The 18,252-nt window shown below is 26.5% G+C and overlaps 3 protein-coding genes across 6 annotated transcripts; 1 reads left to right on the forward strand and 2 right to left on the reverse strand.

Annotated features, from left to right (window-relative positions):
* Positions 1–714: 714 nt before the first annotated feature.
* On the reverse strand, positions 715–10,155 carry LOC111032945 (tRNA (cytidine(32)-2'-O)-methyltransferase non-catalytic subunit TRM732). 3 transcript variants are annotated; one of them, XM_022313442.1, is made up of 9 exons: positions 10,042–10,155; positions 9,111–9,219; positions 6,272–7,006; positions 6,019–6,200; positions 4,191–5,227; positions 4,006–4,133; positions 3,619–3,933; positions 3,266–3,486; positions 715–2,883 (listed from the first exon to the last, which is right to left on the reverse strand). In XM_022313442.1, the coding sequence occupies exons 2-9, from the start codon at positions 9,189–9,191 to the stop codon at positions 1,140–1,142; spliced, it is 4,443 nt and encodes a 1,480-aa protein (XP_022169134.1). In that variant the 5' UTR covers positions 9,192–9,219; positions 10,042–10,155; the 3' UTR covers positions 715–1,139. The 3 variants fall into 3 exon arrangements, with proteins under 3 accessions (XP_022169134.1, XP_022169150.1, XP_022169143.1); XM_022313458.1 differs by lacking the exon at positions 10,042–10,155 and adding an exon at positions 9,597–9,720; XM_022313451.1 differs by lacking the exon at positions 10,042–10,155 and adding an exon at positions 9,547–9,720.
* LOC111032963 (cytochrome c oxidase assembly factor 6 homolog) lies at positions 9,993–11,382 on the reverse strand. Of its 2 annotated transcripts, XM_022313478.1 has the most exons (3): positions 10,925–11,382; positions 10,661–10,817; positions 9,993–10,173 (listed from the first exon to the last, which is right to left on the reverse strand). In XM_022313478.1, the coding sequence occupies exons 2-3, from the start codon at positions 10,814–10,816 to the stop codon at positions 10,087–10,089; spliced, it is 243 nt and encodes an 80-aa protein (XP_022169170.1). In that variant the 5' UTR covers position 10,817; positions 10,925–11,382; the 3' UTR covers positions 9,993–10,086. The 2 variants fall into 2 exon arrangements, with proteins under 2 accessions (XP_022169170.1, XP_022169162.1); XM_022313470.1 differs by having other exon boundaries at positions 10,661–11,265.
* Positions 11,383–13,921: 2,539 nt separating this feature from the next.
* On the forward strand, positions 13,922–18,115 carry LOC111033094. Its single transcript, XM_022313694.1, has 4 exons — positions 13,922–14,058; positions 15,008–15,173; positions 17,446–17,708; positions 17,806–18,115. Exons 1-4 carry the CDS (start codon positions 13,922–13,924, stop codon positions 17,939–17,941), a joined length of 702 nt encoding a protein of 233 aa, XP_022169386.1. The 3' UTR covers positions 17,942–18,115.
* The last annotated feature ends 137 nt before the right edge of the window (positions 18,116–18,252 follow it).

Genomic DNA, 18,252 nt, shown 5'->3' on the forward strand with positions numbered 1-18,252 from the left:
TTTGAACTTTCCAGATTTAATGCACACCATTAATTGTTCATGGTTAATTCAATTGCATACGAGCATTGTTAAAATTACAATAGATAATTGGATAAACAATGTACCAAATTGTATCATTGAGTGACCATAATTATAAATTATAGCCTTAAATCTATTTTGATATCAAATATATATATATATATATATATATATACATATATAATCAATATACTGTCAGTCAGTACCTATCTATATTATATTTCATCTACAATAAAAGTATACAAAATCATATATTTGTTGACCTGTTTAAATTTTGGCTTTTTTTTATTCTAATCAAAATATTTAATACTACAAAATAAAAAAAATGTTAATTATACTTATTTATTGTTTATACATTTCTATTTAACTTGCACTGTTACTTTTAAAGTACAGTTTTTACTTATATGTGTACATTAACAATTTCGGTATCTATAAATAAATGAGACTTCTACATTTGTATTGTGTATTACTTAGTAAATGAATAACTTTTTTTTTGTCAAATTGAATATAATATACTTGTCTTCACATTTCAGTTTTTTTTTGAATTTGTATTATCCTCAATAATTGATTATTAGGTAGATAAGTAATTTGTATTTAAAATATATTCATCTACTGTCTGTACTTTTGATAAATTATTAGTTATAAAAATATATACAGTATACAGTATAAGTGAGTTAAAAACTAATTTTTCAAAAATATGTTTCTTTTATCTTGTTATTCAATGAAAAATAATTTTGATTTTTACAAAAATAAATTTTGATTGGTGTGTTTATGATATGAACATACATATCACAATTATCTTTCGATTTCAATTCTATGAACTAAATAAATACTAAACCCACACATGTTTTAATGAAACATCTAAATTTTTCCATTAGGAAATATTAAATTTAAATACATAGGCTTTGACATTAAGCTTTCACTAAACATATAAACTAAAAGATAATAATCAATACAACTAGAATATTTTAAGAATATAATTATAACATAATACTTATTTAAATGTACATTAGGGTGTTTATACACTTCAGTAGTTTACAATGTTGGGAAAATAATTTAATAATTAATACTTAATACAAAACATTATTAAAGCAATACCTGAGACCTTACAAACACTAATTTTAACATTGTCTTAAGCATTGGGAGGGTTTAATAGGAAAATATATAAACTCCAGTATTGGAAAAAACATACTTAAATAATCTTTGAAATCCAATAAAACTAAAATTTCTCTTTTGTAATATAATTTTTGGTAATTTACACTTGAATATGTATCTAAAATCTGTAAATCCTCATCAATAAATGTGTGTTTAAATTCACATTCAGTTTTTAATATGTCAAGACACTTGCTAACTACCTCTTTATAATAATCAAGATTATTATTTGATTTAATCAAAGATTTGAGACCTTCAAAAGCCAATTTCATGATATTTGATTGTTCTTGATAAATATTGGACTGTTCATTAAAGAATGGATTTATTGTTTCATCAAATTTAGTGCGTACTTTAATCTCAGATAACTGGTCCCAAAAACAGGTAAATGCAACCCTTGGGTTTATTATAGAAGATACTATTTCAATCTCAAACATTTTCCTTAAGCACATGTAAGGATTTAGTAAGTAAGCACTCTTGTTAGTAATGTGATTCACAAACCTTGTCGCTTCAACTCGTACATTAATGTCTTCATCTTGCAATAACTCAACAACTGCAAACCAAAGTCTGTCATCATCCTTCGTGTATTTGCAATAATATAGAGATTTAGAACAGCTACTTCTATCAGTAGAATCATAAGAATCACAATCAATGAACTTAAGCATGATTGGCAAAAAGGTTGAATACACTTTCCTCGGACATAACCAAGTGAGAACCGGTAACATGGCAATAAAATCTTTTTCTGAGCATAATGTACATGTTTGTAATATTTCAGAAAACCGAGCATCAGAAAGTTCAAACTCAAGTCTAATATCCTCATGTCTAATGTATAAAAGTACTTCAATGTTCAGAATAATTTCTTTTAATATATCCTTATCAACTTCCCATCTAAGCAAATCTGTTAATTTACTCATTAAATGTACACCATTTTCATATCTTGTATTATAATCTCTAAGACATTTAAAAAAACTTATAGCTGTGTGCTTATCAGCGCTCTTATAAAATTCCTTTAAGTCTGAAAAGTTTGATGCGATTTGTTGTGATATATAATTTTGTATCATTAATTGTTTAACATGAATGCATCCAATCGATGAATTTGAAGGAAGTGGATCTATTACTTCACAGTTTATTGATATGTATAATGATTTACATAATGGTGGTAAATGTCCATGTGCAATTTTAAAAGCCTTAAACTCTTGGTTAAATTCCATATAATAAGCATCTTTTAAATATTTATACACTAACATCAGTCCGTGTAAATGATTAAAACCTTTAAATTCTGGAAAATTAATTCCTCCATCACATTTTATTATTTCATAACTAATTTTATTCAAAGTTGATGATATTTCATTAACTTGTATTGTGTTGGCGTAAGCTTGAGCTGCCATATTTCTTACAGTATAAATTTCGAGCCCTAAACCAGTAGACCACAAATTACAACGAAGACTTTCTAAAAACTGTTGATGAGCTAATGGTAACAAACTCCATGACTGTATTTTTACGCCCTTCAGTAGAGACATGAATGGGATTAACCGAGACTGACTTGAAAGCTTACAGTTTGTTTGTGACCATAAAGATTGTAAACGTTGCATCAACTGTGGAAAATGGTATAGTAATGGTTCTAGTGGTAAATGAGATAGCCAACAATCATTGTTTAACCGATTTTGACCAATTAATCTCACTTGGAGTGAACTGAAAAACTGAAGAGCAGCATTCCTTAAAAAAATTTAATACAAACTAATAATTTTTGGTGAACAATAAAGAACAAAAATTTTATCAAAGATTTAAGAGAGCATTATACCCACACGTTTTGTCTACTTGCCTCCGTCTTACCTACAAATAGCATGGTAAATTTAATGTTTAGATACTTTCATTTAGCTCTTATTATTTCGGATATTAGAGTGAATTGATCTATTATCAAATTATAAGTTATGAATATTATCTAACTATTGAAGGAACCTCGTAGGTTTTTTTTTTGATATTTTAATTTTAAATCAAGTTATGAGTATTTAAAAAAATTATAAAAAAAGTAAATTTGTATGTATCTTTAATATGTGGGTATAACTTTGCTTTATTTATTCAATAACTTTAAATTTACCTGATGGTCCAAAGAGGGGAATTAAGGTTATCAATACAAAGCATGATCATATCTTCCATAAAATAATATAAAATACTTGTAGAAATTGACGAGTTTGAAAAAATTGCAGTTAACAGATGTTGGGCTCTTGCTTGTGGTAAATCAACAATTGTATCAATGCCAATACACATATTTTCCTTTGCTATATTGTATAATTGTTTAATACAATCCTTAACAGTGTTCTAAAATTTTTAGAACACACATAAATAATAAATATATTTATATTAATAAAATTTTTTTTAAAAGGTGATAAATGCCTAGGCTTAAGATTTAAATATAATGTTATAATACAATTTAATACTTAAAAAACTCACTTTATTATTTGTTACAATTGCATGTATAAGGTATCTTACTCCAGCTGACCTTCTTGATATCTCATCTTCTGGTCTCATACAATTAATATGGTCAGTTAACATATTTTGACACCAAATTAGTGATTCTTTCCAATGTTTTATTATTATTCCTAGTGACTTGCAAGTAGCTTCCATAGCACCTTTATGTCTACATCTAATCAACACGTCTGCTATTATATCCGCACATCTTTTGATTTGAGTATCTTTACACAAATTATTTGTAGTATCACTAATCGCCAGCATAACTGCATATTTACTCGCAACGTCACAACAAATCTGTAAAAATTAATTAATATTTAATGAATAACTATTTACTATTGTAAATTTATAGCATTATATCTATTATACTTTGATATTTATCCAAATGAAATTTAAAAGAAATTGATTTGTTGGTATTTGAACATTGTCTTGATTTGATATACGTAAACTACTTAATGCTACATCCATCTGAGCAAATGATGGTGCCTCGGACTTACCTAAATAATAAGTTGATAATAATAAAAATGTTAAAGATTTATAAAATAGAAATATACCTTCTGCATCCATCCTGGAAGATAATGTGTCTAGCATAAGATTCAAAATGTCTTCAATCAAATTTAACATGATCTCAATCTGTGATTCATTTAGCTTGTTTTTTTCTGGAGAATTTTTTTCAAACGACAAATTATTCAGAGCATCTAATAGACCATAAAGTGTACCATCTGTCACATTACTAACAAAATTATCATTCAGTCGTTTTTCTTGTTTTTTTGCTAAATCTAATATATATGCAGATACAGATGAATTGTTTATATTGAATATATCAATTTTGAGTTCAGATTTGTAAACCAATGTAGTTACAGTATATATTATAGTTGAACCACTTTCATTTTTATAAAATAAAGGATCATGACACAAGCTAATACCAAGTTTCATCCAGTTATTTAAGTATATTTTGTCTTCTTTTACAACACTAAAATACAGCACTAGTATTTCACTACATATTTTTCTAATATCTTCAGAATCTAATAAATTTGTAAAAAGTAAATGTCTACATGAATATGAAACATAATCTTTATTTTCATACTTAAGTATAACCAAATATATTTTTAATGATGTAATTTTTCTTTGGTAATTTGAACCAGGGGCCAGATTTGATAAGATGAATGCATGCAATCTATTTAAAAATGTGAGTATAGATGCATTAAGTCTCTTACACTTGCGTAACATATTTTTTAATCCAGAAACAATCTCTGTCCTAAGAGTCGAACAATCACTGTTTATATTATCAACAATAAAGTTGTAAATTAAATTTAATATATCTGTTGATAACTTTGAAGAACACAAAATAGTGAATGCTACAGATCTTATTTTAGCATCTCCAGAATTCAAAGATAAGTCAAGTATTTCTTGAACATTTTCTAATTCGGTATTATAAACCATTCTCAATACATGTACTTGAAGATATAAATCTGGTTTCATATCATGTACTCTATACATTTTTATTTTTTCATACAACGTCAATAAGCTGCCCATGTGTTTGGATTTCAATAAAGGTAATAGGTAAGTCACAAAATTGTACCTTGTTAACCTGAAAAAATAAATTTTTAATATCTTACTTACTTCAAAACAATATAAATATTTATAATTTACAACTTAAATATTAAAATAATGGTTAAGGGGACACACAATTTGCACACGTTACATGATAAAATGTTTGTGAAATTTGCTTATAAGATCATGAGAATATGTAAAAAATTTTGTAGTTAAAAATTCATACAATTTTTGATTTTAACAACTAATACTAGAAAATGTTTTGGAAAATGTCACACAAAGTTTTTTTTTATAAGAAATTGAAAAAAAAAGTATAAACATTAAATTTTGTTAAATAGGATATTTAATCAAAAACTAAAAATTTTAGTTTTTTTGTTGTAATTCAAAAATAGTTTTGTATAGGACTTGGAATTGTTCACCATTATGTACATTATTATTGAGTATTAACTATAAACAATAAAATGTTCAAAATATTTATATTTAGATTAATTTTAAGCTGTTTATATTAAGAACCTTGATGGACAATTTAAAATAATGTTGAAAGAACTAAATGTAACTTTGCTACGGCATTGTTCAAATAAGAGAAAGACACGCATTGTAGTACCATTGTAATACCATAAATAAAACAAAAAAAACATGAAAGAAACATATCATACGTTTTATAAAAATATTTCATATCAGCTCTAACATATAAATTATAATACTTATTAAAATAGTATTTATCATTTAATCTATTGCATCACAATATTATCTACTAATTATAATATCCACACAAAGTAGTGTCGTAAATAACAATTTAAAATTTCGACAAAAAATCATAATACTTACTCAGAATTAATATTGTTATTAGTCAGATAGTTAATAATTGGCTGCATAACCAAATTACTAAAATCATCTTCACTTAAACCTTTAATGAATGTTTTATACAGATCCATACAAGGGGACATCAAGTATGGTTCATCTAAGCATTTCCACATCGAAATTGACAAAATATCATACTTCTCTAAGATCTAAAATTATAATAGGTAATAATCCAATAGTATATTAAAACTTATGAGCTAGAAAAAATCATCATATGTACCTTTTTGGCACCATATTTTGATGCAATAACCGTCAACATGTAAAACTTAGTTCTCAAAGACCATGATACTTCTATCATAACTATATTTAGTATATAATCTAAATCTTCAAAATCTAAACATTTTATTAAAAGTAAAATACATTGGTCATGAATTGATGGTAAATAATGATTAATTAGACCCATTATGACTTTATAAATAATTTTTGATGACTTCTTCCACTGATCTTTTGTTATAACTGTCATACATTCCGTTAAATATTTTAAAGCATCTAAATTTATTTCAGTATAACGGAAGCAAAAATCACAAATATTTTCGATTGAAATATTTATAGAATTTAATTGTTTTTCAAATTCAAAACATTTAACAGCACCAACATGAATAAGCAAACAATATTGATCATACTTTTCTGATGGTAATTCTAATTTTTTTCCAAGACTTACAAAATGTGTAATGTTTGTACCACTAATATCTGATTTATCTAATTTCATAGGTAAGGTCCATTTATTTTTTTCATCATTATTAGATTGTTCTTTTGTTATATTTTGATGAGTTAAATAAAATGTTTGATATAAAATTTGTGGAAGAGAACTTTGATAGTCTGATGTGTGTTTTTTGTAATCAACTATGTCTATTAAACGGAAATGAATATTTTTTAAAATATCTTGGCATTTTTGGTTTTTTGTACAACAGTCCACATCACCATTTATACTTTTTTGTAGAAAAGTATTTAACTCCTGAAAAGTAATTAAAAATATTGTATTATTAGATATACACATACATTTCATAATTATAACAATATTTATTTAAAAAATTGTTTTAAAGTTTAAACACATTCATTATACATTTATAAAATATTAATAGTAGTATACTTTTATGTAGAACAATTATTCAAATAGGTACCCAGTGGAAAAAAATAATGTATTGATTGTATTTTATATATTTATTGTCATCACAAATATAATTCAAAGTAATTTTTAGTTAAAAATAAAATTCATATAATTTATTTATATGAGTTTTGAGTTTTTAAAATTTTGTTTGTTAAAACATTAACAATTATCAAAATTAATACTTATTACTTGAGTACATATTTTGATGGTATTTGCTTTTTTTCAACCAGTTTAAAATGAAGCTATATCAGCTATTAATGTGACTCATGTAATGTAGAATATAATATGTGCACAATTTTATTTCGCTTTTTTTAGATTTTATGCTATTTTGTTTTTATAATGTCTTACACAAGCTTAAAAATTTTGGGGTACTTTTAATTTGATCTCTGAACTATAAAGGGTTGGCCAATGACCACCCTTATCCTATAATGATCCCCAAATTTACTCGCATTAGATATTTATACATAAATTTCTGTTATGTATTTTTTTTACCTATTTTTCAATCTTCCTCCTACCCTCTTCCATTCTATATTTATTTGGATAGTGACTCCACTGACTTCGAGCCACCTCTCCTCATAACATGACCAAATCATCTCAACCCATTTTTTCTACAACTGGTGCCAACTCCTAATGAATTAATTTCTTACTCCATCCTCCCTATATTCAGTCCAGCGAGTGAACTCATCAATTCTGCATATTCACGATTGACACTCGGCTATCAAGACCAGTTTTATTAAGGCATAATATAGTTACTCCTAGTCAATCAATATGTACTAATTATTTTTTTTTTTTACTTAATATTTTAATTTTTTAACAAAATTGAAATTTATTAATATGCATCTCTTTTATTGAAACAAATTATTTATTAATTATGCATATATTTATGATAAGTTACTAAAATATTAAATAATTTTGTAAAATAAAAATAAGTTTAAACATAATGTATAGATTATGATGCTCATGGCATTCAACTTGCTAAGGATTTTTAGAGCTTATTTTTGCTTTATTTTAAGTGAATTTTTTATAGTTTTTGCTGTTTTACAATTTAAACTATACATATTACATAACAATATTATACAGGGTGATTCATCAAGCATACTAACCCCTATTTTTCCTCTAATAATGAATTTATTCAAATTCTGATTTTTGGAATTTTAAAATATACTCAAGCAATTTTAACTACCTACTTAAGGGGTATCCTTTGACGATACAAACTTCTATTTACCAAATGAGAACCCCTCTTTTTTTTTACTGTAAATTATTTAGAGGATCGTTTTTTTTGACAATCTTAGTGTATGGAGTTCAAAATTTGAATGAGTAGTTTCTTAGTTATTAATATGTTTGTACTTAAGATGAGTCACTAAAAATGGTTTCTCAAAAGTATAAAATAAACGTACCTAATATTGGATTTAGTATTTATTATACTTGGGCCATTTTTACAAATTAACATTGATAGATTAATATAAATGACTAAAATTTTCGAATCACTATAGCCTCCATCTACATCTTATAAACCCATTACCATGGACCTTTTATCATTAGAACACAAAGTTAAATAAAGGTCCCCACACACTGCAGCAGTAGCGGTAAAATTCTTTCGTCTTGGCGGTGGCGGTAAATTGTGTCCGGACTCATTTTACCGCCACCGCTGCAGTGTGTGGGGACATTTACTCAAAAACTATTCGTATAAATTGTGATTCTGTTACTCAAATTTTTCAGAAAAATTATTCACTGAATAATTTAAGGTTGAAAAGGGGATCTCATTTAGAAAACAGAAGTTTGTATCTCCATGGGGCACGCCTTAAGGAGTAGAATAAATTTCAAGAATTTAAATATATGGATGGTTTTTTAATATATTTAAAAATTCCAAAAATCAGATTTTAAGTAACTGCATTATTGAAGAAAAAACAAGGTGCATACTTGGTATATCACCTAGTTATTATATACTTACAGTCATGGAAGTATAGTTGTATTGAAAATTGTTTTCAAATACTTCCACATTAAACTTTTCAAGTAATTCTTGAGATGACATATTTGAAAAAGTACTACTTCAGTTAAGACTGAAAAAAAATATTGTTTTAAATAGTAAAAATAGAAACAAAAGTATTTGTTTTAAAACACATTTGATGTGAAATCCAAACAGTTTAGTACTGTCAATCAAGGTGACTTGAAACTATGAGGTAAGATGAGACAATTTGGTTTTTGTTTAAATTAATCATCATATTATTTACGAGGGTCCTATACAATAGTCAATATTATTAAATTCGACCTCCACGAAAATTAATTTTAAACCTTTTGTGCCAATAAATACAAGACATAATAACTATGGACGGTGCAGAATAGTTTTTTGTGTACAATACTAAAATTATTTATGAATTATGATGTACCATGGAATATTTGAATTCAAATGTAACACATCCATTAGTGATCCACTTACACCTATTGTACAGCAGTGGTTCTAACTTGCCAAACTTTTTTAAAATTAATATTTTGTTACAAGTCACCAACAACGTGCTTCAATAGAATTTCAACTTGAATTTTCATAGCTGTTCAAGTTCAGCTGAGAACACCTAGAAGAAAGTTCAAATTGATTCAAGTCACCTCGGTTGACTGTATGTAAAGTAAAATAATAAAATAGGTAATAACAACTGCAATAAATATTTATTAGTTAAACAATTGTTCATTTAATAATACAAATTAGGTAATAGTATATTTAAACAATTTTTATTTTTTGTTATTCTTATATTTTATAACATTTAAATCATTATACTATCTATATTTAACTTTTCAATATAAGAAGGACCAAAATGTTTAAATAATAAATTAATAAATATAATAAAATTAATTTCAAATAAACTATATTGACTATTAATGTTACCTACCAATTAAACTAACAAATCATCATTGAGTACATTATATTAAGTGCATCATTTTTCATTTAAAGGTTCATAACCATCTTTTTCCATTTTTTCTTTAAACTTCAAATAGTTATATTTTCTATCAAAGTGTTTCACCTGAAAATGAAATTCAATTTATTAAATATATATTTTTCAACTTTTGACATTTGAATGAGATACATATTTAGTATTATACTCTATTCGGTTTTAGAATGGCTAGTTTTAAGCATCCTAGATAAGCTCATATATTGGCTTGCCCCCCCAATGCTGAAGGCAGGAATCGTATACCAACTGTTTCAGGCAAACGCTGCAGATAGATCTCTAATATATGTGCACTTTTGACATATAGCATCGGAAGAGCCATTCTTTAACTGAATAAAGTATAGTACCTACCTAAATAACTAAATTTGAAAGTACGTAAATAATTATTCTTTTAACTATATATCAAAATATTAGATAGAAAATAAATCAGCATATTATGAACTAAATTATTTTTTTGGCATTATTTCTCCAGTAGAAGTTTAAAAACCAAGATTTCAAACCAAATTAGATGATTGATATAAAGGTATTAATTCAATTTTAAAATATTAGAACATTGATTTACCCATTGAACTGGACAAGATGATTCATAGATTAGTCTGAGATCTGTACATCTGTCTCCTTTATCATTGTTGGAACGCAAACATTCCCAGAAATTATCACGAGACGACCAACACTTGGTCCGTTCAGTTTTTGATAAAAATTCCTCTTTAGAGCTCATTCTAACAAATACAATTGTCAATGCTGTATAATAATATAACCACAGATTCCTATACTATGTGGGTAGTATAGAAGTTCGTGAATATAATACAACACATTTATAACTTACAAGATATACCTATTATCTTTAACAATCTACATGTATTACTTGAAATAAGTGTGAAGGTATTAATTTAAAAATGTTTAACGAAATAAAAGAAATAGGCAACTAAGTTAACAAGATTTTAACATAAGTAGTTTTAACTCGTGTATCCGTGTCCCGTGATCATGACATTCGTCGTTTATCAGTTCAAATTCACATGACAAAATATTTAATATAGAGGTATGTCAGCAATAATACGTATTTGAATCTTGTTTGCGCAACCCATAGACCTTATACTCAAGAGTACAAGGTCTATGGCGCAACCCTACTTTTTCTTATATATTAGGTTCTTATCTTTGTTCTATGATTAGGTTTTCCGATCTTCATGCTTTGTCATAGACCTTATAAGCATAAGGTCTATGTGCTTTGCTATCATCACAGAACACAGCTGACTCATAAGAGGCGGAGAACGTATAGTAAAAAGTGAAAGCACCTTAGATCATATTATCCACAGACTTCTATACTATTATAGTATAGAAGTCTGTGATCATATCATAGAACAATACTATATGATCTAAGGGGGGCACGATGTATAATCTAAGACCGTGATGTAAAATAAGATAAGATGATACTACTGTTCTATGGTGACACCATATACCTTGTACCTTAGATCATATAAGTATATAACGGACCATGGCTAAATGGTGACGTATCACCTAGATCCCCGTCCTACTAGATCCCCATGGTTATCTAGATCCCCTTTGGTAAACTAGATCCCCTGTGATAACTTGATCCCCATGAGTCAATTAGTTCCCCTGTCAACTAAATCCCCTTGTGCCATCTAGATCTATGTTTATGGTCTTTAAGATCACCAAATTTATATTTCCCGCTAAAAATCAAAATTAGCAAAATTAATTGCATTACATATTATAATTTATTTATAATTTAGATTTTAGTCTACCAACTCACCAAATAGTTTATAAAACATACACAAAATTACGTTACGTTAAGTTTATTATTTACTTAAAATGTATTTACACAATAGCAATATATTTATTAAAACGCCATTTGAAGTTAATAACGTAAAGCATACCTATTCAGTATTCGTTGATATAGCTTCTTAATTATTTTCTTCTTTAAGTTATTATTCAGAGCAGAGCTTATTAGCTTAAGGAGTCGACGAAATAGGCTCAAGCCTAAGGCGGCACTCTTTAATAAGAGGGCGGCATTTTCAAAACAGCTGTGGTAATATTATTATTTTAGGGAGGAAATATTTGATTTTGCCTAGTGCACTATTGTAGTATTGTCGCTTGAGCCGCTCCTGCTAACCTACAGTGCTTAGTGCTTGGAAAGCAGTTATTTTGTTTTTAAAATGTTTAATTTGTTTATTTCAAACAAGTTAAGAGTTTAGGACCAATGACAGTGACTTACTAGAAATTGTTCAATTAGAATGGGCCCATTTGGAGAACTTTAAACCGAATGCGAACATGAGTTGGACGCACTAAGGATAAGATGAAGAAATGGGGACTACTTGAAACAACATCTACAACTTGTGAATGTGGGATGGAACAGTCAATGAAATATATTCTACAATGCCCAATCTGTCCTTATACTCATGTACACAAGATGATGTTATGAATGCAAGTGACAACGCCTAAGACGTAGTTTTTGGGCTGAAACCATATGAACCAGAAAACGACAATCATTTATCATTTATGTGACTTTGAATTATTTTTATCTGTTTATTTATTTTTATTTTTATTTATGGTTTTACTTTATGTGTATACTTTGTTAGTTATTATGTAAAGAATGTACCTACGTCCTACATAATGGTGTGCCTGAAACAAGAAAAAAAAACTTGAAATTGTGTAAATATTATCAATATTATCGTACATTGATAAATTAGATAGGTACCTAATCCATTTTCAGAAATGTTGCTATCACGTCTTATTGGTTTTTGGTAAATGTCAAATGATAAACTATAATAATAATAATGTTTAACAGTTATTAAATTTAACATTTATCAGTTATTACTTATTAGTTATTAGCAGAGTTCCGGACTTATAGCATTTGCATATGGCATATCCATCATATGTGATGTAAAACATAGCAGAGTGATATACAAATACGTTTTATAGTACGGAGAATACAAATATGAAATTTTATTTTGCATTTTTTTGCATATTTTGGGGTTTTTGCATATTTTAAAGGTATTTGCACATTTAACGCATATTTAACGATTTTTAACGATTGATGGATAATATTATTGTTCAAAATGTATTAATTAAAATGTTGAACGATTAATTACAAAAATTTGTTTTTAGTGTAGTAATACACTCTATACTCAATAAATCAAAAACCATGATGTATAATTTTATTTTGTAAAGATTTTATTTTTTTATTTTTTAATTAATAATTATAAATAAATTACAATGTTTTTTATATTTATATGAGATGAATCCTTTTTTTAATAACTTTTTAATTTTTAGTGCATATTTTTAGGTTTATTGGGTCATATTATATAAGCGCATATTTTAGTGCTTTATAGTGCTATAATTCCCGAACCCTGATTATAATATATACAATATATCATTTTCTATGCTTTTGTATAATTTATAATCATAACAATCATAATCTGTTACTCGTTAGGGTACCTGTCTGGATCACATTAGTGAAAAGAACATTCAAAGAACATTCGAGTTTCTTGGAAATCAGTAAATCTTAACACTTATAAAGTTATAAAGTTGTGATAGGTATATCTTAATTCGTTCAATAAATATTAAATACTAATATCTAAATATCTTAGAAGTTAAATCCGTAGTATTCAGTATTCAAGATAGGTACATATTTTTCCAGATCAATAATTTTATTAAATTTCGTTAAATCATTATTCAATCGTTCGTCAGTCATTACAGTTATGAATGTTACGAGCGATTGATGCCATAATATTATATTGTACGAAATATTTTCAAAACAAATTATAAAACACTTTTAATAATATTTAATTTTAATTTTAATTAAAAAATGGAGAAAGTTATTCGTGAGATTGGTGGTTCCAGAGGCACAGGACTTAAATACAAAGATGATGATGGATATACATATTGGAAAAATCGACAATGTCGAATGCATTTTACTGTTCGTTGTGCATCCTGGAGAGCTGGGTAAATTTAATAATTTTAAACAATCAACTATATAATATTTTATTATACAAAATTACCTACCTTCCTTTTCTTTATATTAAAATATTTTCAAGTCATAAATTCAATTTAAGAATAAATTGTTTTATGTATTTTCAACTTATTGTCATCCAAGGGGACTGGAATAGATTTAAAATAACCATATTTTGCTGACCAGAAATCTTGCTATACTAGCGTAGATTTCGTTCTAAATGGTTGTGTAATTAAGTAATAGTTTATACCAATAGTTAATTAGGTAATATGTAATTTAGAATTTATTAGTAATTAGTTAGCAAGGCTGGGAAAGTTAACGATTTTTTTTAACTCGATAAGTTAAGTTATTTTAAAATAATAAAGTTAAGTTAACTTAAAAGTTACTCATATTTTTTTTCGTTAACTCGTTAAGTTAAACGTTAACTTTGAAAAAAAGTAACTTAACTTAATTGAAAGTTAAAATTTTCTAATTTTCAAAATAAAAAATTCCAGACACATAATAATGTTTATTAGATAGTTTTTCTTTATGCGCAAGAAAATTACTGGGGAAATTTAAAATAATACATCAAAGTGTTGGTTACCTGGAGACCAGACACACTATTTCTGCGTGACGACTAGTTGACAGTATTCATGCTAGAGATATTTGTCTTAAATTGTAACATTACTCCGAGTGTTTAAAAAAGTGTTTAAATACTAACCTACAACGTCAATAAAATTATAACAATAATTAATTTGTCTACGAGTAAATTCATTTGATTCGACCCTTGTCAACCGAACTCCACATCTGGATCGCAACACGAGTTAATTAACTTACCTAATTAAAATTAACTTAACATTTTAACTTAATTTTAACTTTTAATTCGTTAATACCCAGTCTTGCTAGTTAGTACCTACTACCTATATAATATGTTTATATTTTAAATATTATTTTCATTTTCAGTTGTCGTGCAAAAGGCAAAGTTTTAAACAACGACACTTCGAAAGTTTTTCTGAAGACAGGCCATGAAACTCATCCAGAAAACCAATTGGCATTAGAAAGATTCAAACATATTTGTAATCAACGGGCACAGGATGAACAATCATCTCTTCGAGTCATTTATAATGAAGTAAGTGTTATTTACATATTATAATTACAAACACCAATTATATAGCAACTAGCAAGGAAGTTAATAGGAAAGTATTTTATATTACGACACTTTTTAAAATTGTTTTGATTGTTTTTGTCTCCTGAAAATGTAGGTATGAAATTTAAATATTATGAAGTGATCTTTCTGAATTTTAGATGATGTAAGCTTACTGTTAATTGTCTCTATCTCTTACCCACGTGCAACATAGATAAAACCAGGACTTGAATTTGAAAAAAATTATTATATTTTGAATAAAAACGTTACACAAATTTTGAGTTTATCGTTTTTCAGAATTTAAACGTTATTCAACTTTTGCGTTTATCGTTATTCAGATTTAAAACGTTGTACAACTTTTACGTTTTTATTTTCAGAATTTAAATTTTAAACAAATGTACGTACCTGCTTCAAAGTAACAGAGCAATAGGGCATCTTTATTAGCTAATGACAATAAAATTATTATATTAATACCTACATATTAAATTTTAAAAATGTTTTAATAATATTTAAATTAATAATTTTTTTAATGGTATACTATATAATATATAAATAATGTTTTGTTTAATGATATTATATTATATATTTTGCTAAACGTTACGTTTTGTTTTGCGTTATTCAATTATTTATGTTTATCGTTTTCCGTTATAATTAGGTACGTTTACAAATTTCAATCGTTTTTTTTTCAAATATAACGTTATGTAATCACAGGGCTGCCACTGTGTTCATAATTTTAAAAAGTGAGAAAAGTGACATTTAATTTCTAAAAAGTGACTTTTTTCTTGAAAAAAGTGACCAAAACCGTCGACTTTGTACAAAAACATTTATTGAAATATAACATTATTATAAAGACATTACTCATTAGTAACCAACTGAACTTTGTTAAACACAAAATTAAACAAAAAATAAAATAATCAGACTTACCTAATAAAAACATTTTTAACTTTGTTATATTGTTATATACTAAAAAATTAAACAACAAATAAATTAATCAGACTCAAATAAAAACATTTTTAACCTTTTTATATTATTATATACTATAAAATTAAACAATAAATAATAAAAATTATTTTTTTGATAATAAATAGTAATAAAAAAAGACATATTAGATTAAGATCTTATGTAGGTGTAAAGAAAGTGAGAAAAGTGACAATTTTACGGAAATAGTGACAAAAAGTGACATGATTTTAGAAAAGTGACAAAAAGTGAGAAAAGTGACAGAATGGCAGCCCTGTAATCATAACGTTATTATAACGTTTTCAAGCCCTGGATAAAACGCATCCACATTTTTTTAAAATGTTTTTGAGTTATCGAGTAAAATCACACATCACATAAATTATAGAGGATAAGCTTTTAGAGTGCATTACACCGATTTGTCTAAATATACTGTCAGAAAATAATTCAATAAGTACCTAACCATTTAAATTTTAAATTTTTATAGTAAAATAATGACAAAATAAAAACCGATATGTTTAACGTTCAACTCACATAAATATTATCATTAATAATATTTTTGTCACATCATTTAACGATATGTAGGTAGTATGTATATAAATTGTACCCTTTGCCCAGTATCAAAAGAAATGATTTATTAATTCATCATTTATAAATTAAAATGTACCTATTTATTGCTTTCAAATCAACTACTCCACCATCTAGTTCATGAAATAAGTACTTTCACTCCTATAAGACTATCTACTGGCCCGATATTTAAGTAATTTTTTTTCTGTATAACAGTAGGACCAGTAGGTANCACATAAATTATAGAGGATAAGCTTTTAGAGTGCATTACACCGATTTGTCTAAATATACTGTCAGAAAATAATTCAATAAGTACCTAACCATTTAAATTTTAAATTTTTATAGTAAAATAATGACAAAATAAAAACCGATATGTTATATGCTCATAACAATATTGAATAGAACCAAGAAGCTAAATCTACTAATTTTATTATTTAATTGGAAAACTAGTGTAATTTAAAATCTTTATAGTTAATTAAATTTGTAACCAGCAGACACAGAATGAGCAAATTTCTCTCTGTTTCATCTACAATGAAGTACCTATATGTATAGTATATATAAATAAGAGCATTACTAAGTATTAAATCAAAAAGTAAAATGTAATTAATTGTCGACTCGCTTTATTTATAAGAACATACATAAAAAGTTTTACATTACTTCTAAATGTATACATTATACTAATATATTTTTTTTTGGTAAATACATTTGTAAGTTTAATTTTCAAATTTTAATATAAAAAATACATTTTAAGACATGTGGTATGGCGGAGTTTGTAAATGTTCATGTCGGTTCATTTGTCTCACTGCATAGAACAATGCTTAGACATCGACGACGAATTCATCCAGTCACTCCTCAGTCTATGACTGATTTCCACGTGCAGTTAACTGGAGATTATGCGCACTTGTCTATGATACATAATGAATCAATATACTGTGGCATTGTTGGTACAACTCAAGAAGAAGGAACCACTTTACTTTTCATTTTGCCTGGAATCAAAAAGTATATAACTATAAAATAAAATAAACTTTATTTTAAATAAATAAATAAATAATTAATAATTACATTTGAGCACTGTCTTATTATACAATTAATTTAGTTTACTTAGGACTGGTTCAACTTTTTTGTTGGATGGCACATTTTCCAGTTCACCAAGTTTTGGAAACGAATGCCAACAATTGTATGTCATAATGGGCATAGCGTTTAATACTGTAAGTTTTGTATGCAATTTGTAAATACTATTGAATTAGTAAATCATCATTTTACTATTTAGATTATTTTAAGTTATTTATTTAAAATCGATATATAAAAATATTTTTTTTCAGGGATTTCCTATAGGATTTGCATTAATGTCAAGGAAAACAGAAAGCGCATACACTGTACTTTTCAATAAAATATTGAGCATAGTGCCAGAGTGGCAACCTCAAATTATAATAGTTGACTTTGAAAGGGCAGCTATAGCTGCTATCAGAACTATATTTCCATATACCACTATTAGAGGTTGCTGGTTTCATTCCTCCCAAGCAGTGTGGAGAAAAGTTGTAAA

The sequence above is a fragment of the Myzus persicae genome, unplaced genomic scaffold (assembly GCF_001856785.1).
Source record: "Myzus persicae strain clone G006 unplaced genomic scaffold, MPER_G0061.0, whole genome shotgun sequence".
Classification (NCBI taxonomy): domain Eukaryota; kingdom Metazoa; phylum Arthropoda; class Insecta; order Hemiptera; family Aphididae; genus Myzus; species Myzus persicae.

Bases quoted from the DNA above. Each gene is read 5' to 3' on its own strand.
- LOC111032945 (XM_022313442.1), bottom strand. From the start codon at position 9,191: ATGTCATCTCAAGAATTACTTGAAAAGTTTAATGTGGAAGTATTTGAA. The intron at 4,134-4,190 runs GTATATTTCTAT...CTTATTATTTAG, and splicing joins TTCCAGGATGGATGCAGAAG to GTAAGTCCGAGGCACCATCA. The intron at 3,487-3,618 runs GTGAGTTTTTTA...TAAAAATTTTAG, and splicing joins CAATTGTAACAAATAATAAA to AACACTGTTAAGGATTGTAT.
- LOC111033094 (XM_022313694.1), top strand. From the start codon at position 13,922: ATGGAGAAAGTTATTCGTGAGATTGGTGGTTCCAGAGGCACAGGACTT. The intron at 15,174-17,445 runs GTAAGTGTTATT...ATTTTAATATAA, and splicing joins TTCGAGTCATTTATAATGAA to AAAATACATTTTAAGACATG. The intron at 17,709-17,805 runs GTATATAACTAT...CAATTAATTTAG, and splicing joins ATTTTGCCTGGAATCAAAAA to TTTACTTAGGACTGGTTCAA.
- LOC111032963 (XM_022313478.1), bottom strand. From the start codon at position 10,816: ATGAGCTCTAAAGAGGAATTTTTATCAAAAACTGAACGGACCAAGTGT. The intron at 10,174-10,660 runs GTAAATCAATGT...TTTCATTTTCAG, and splicing joins CATCTTGTCCAGTTCAATGG to GTGAAACACTTTGATAGAAA.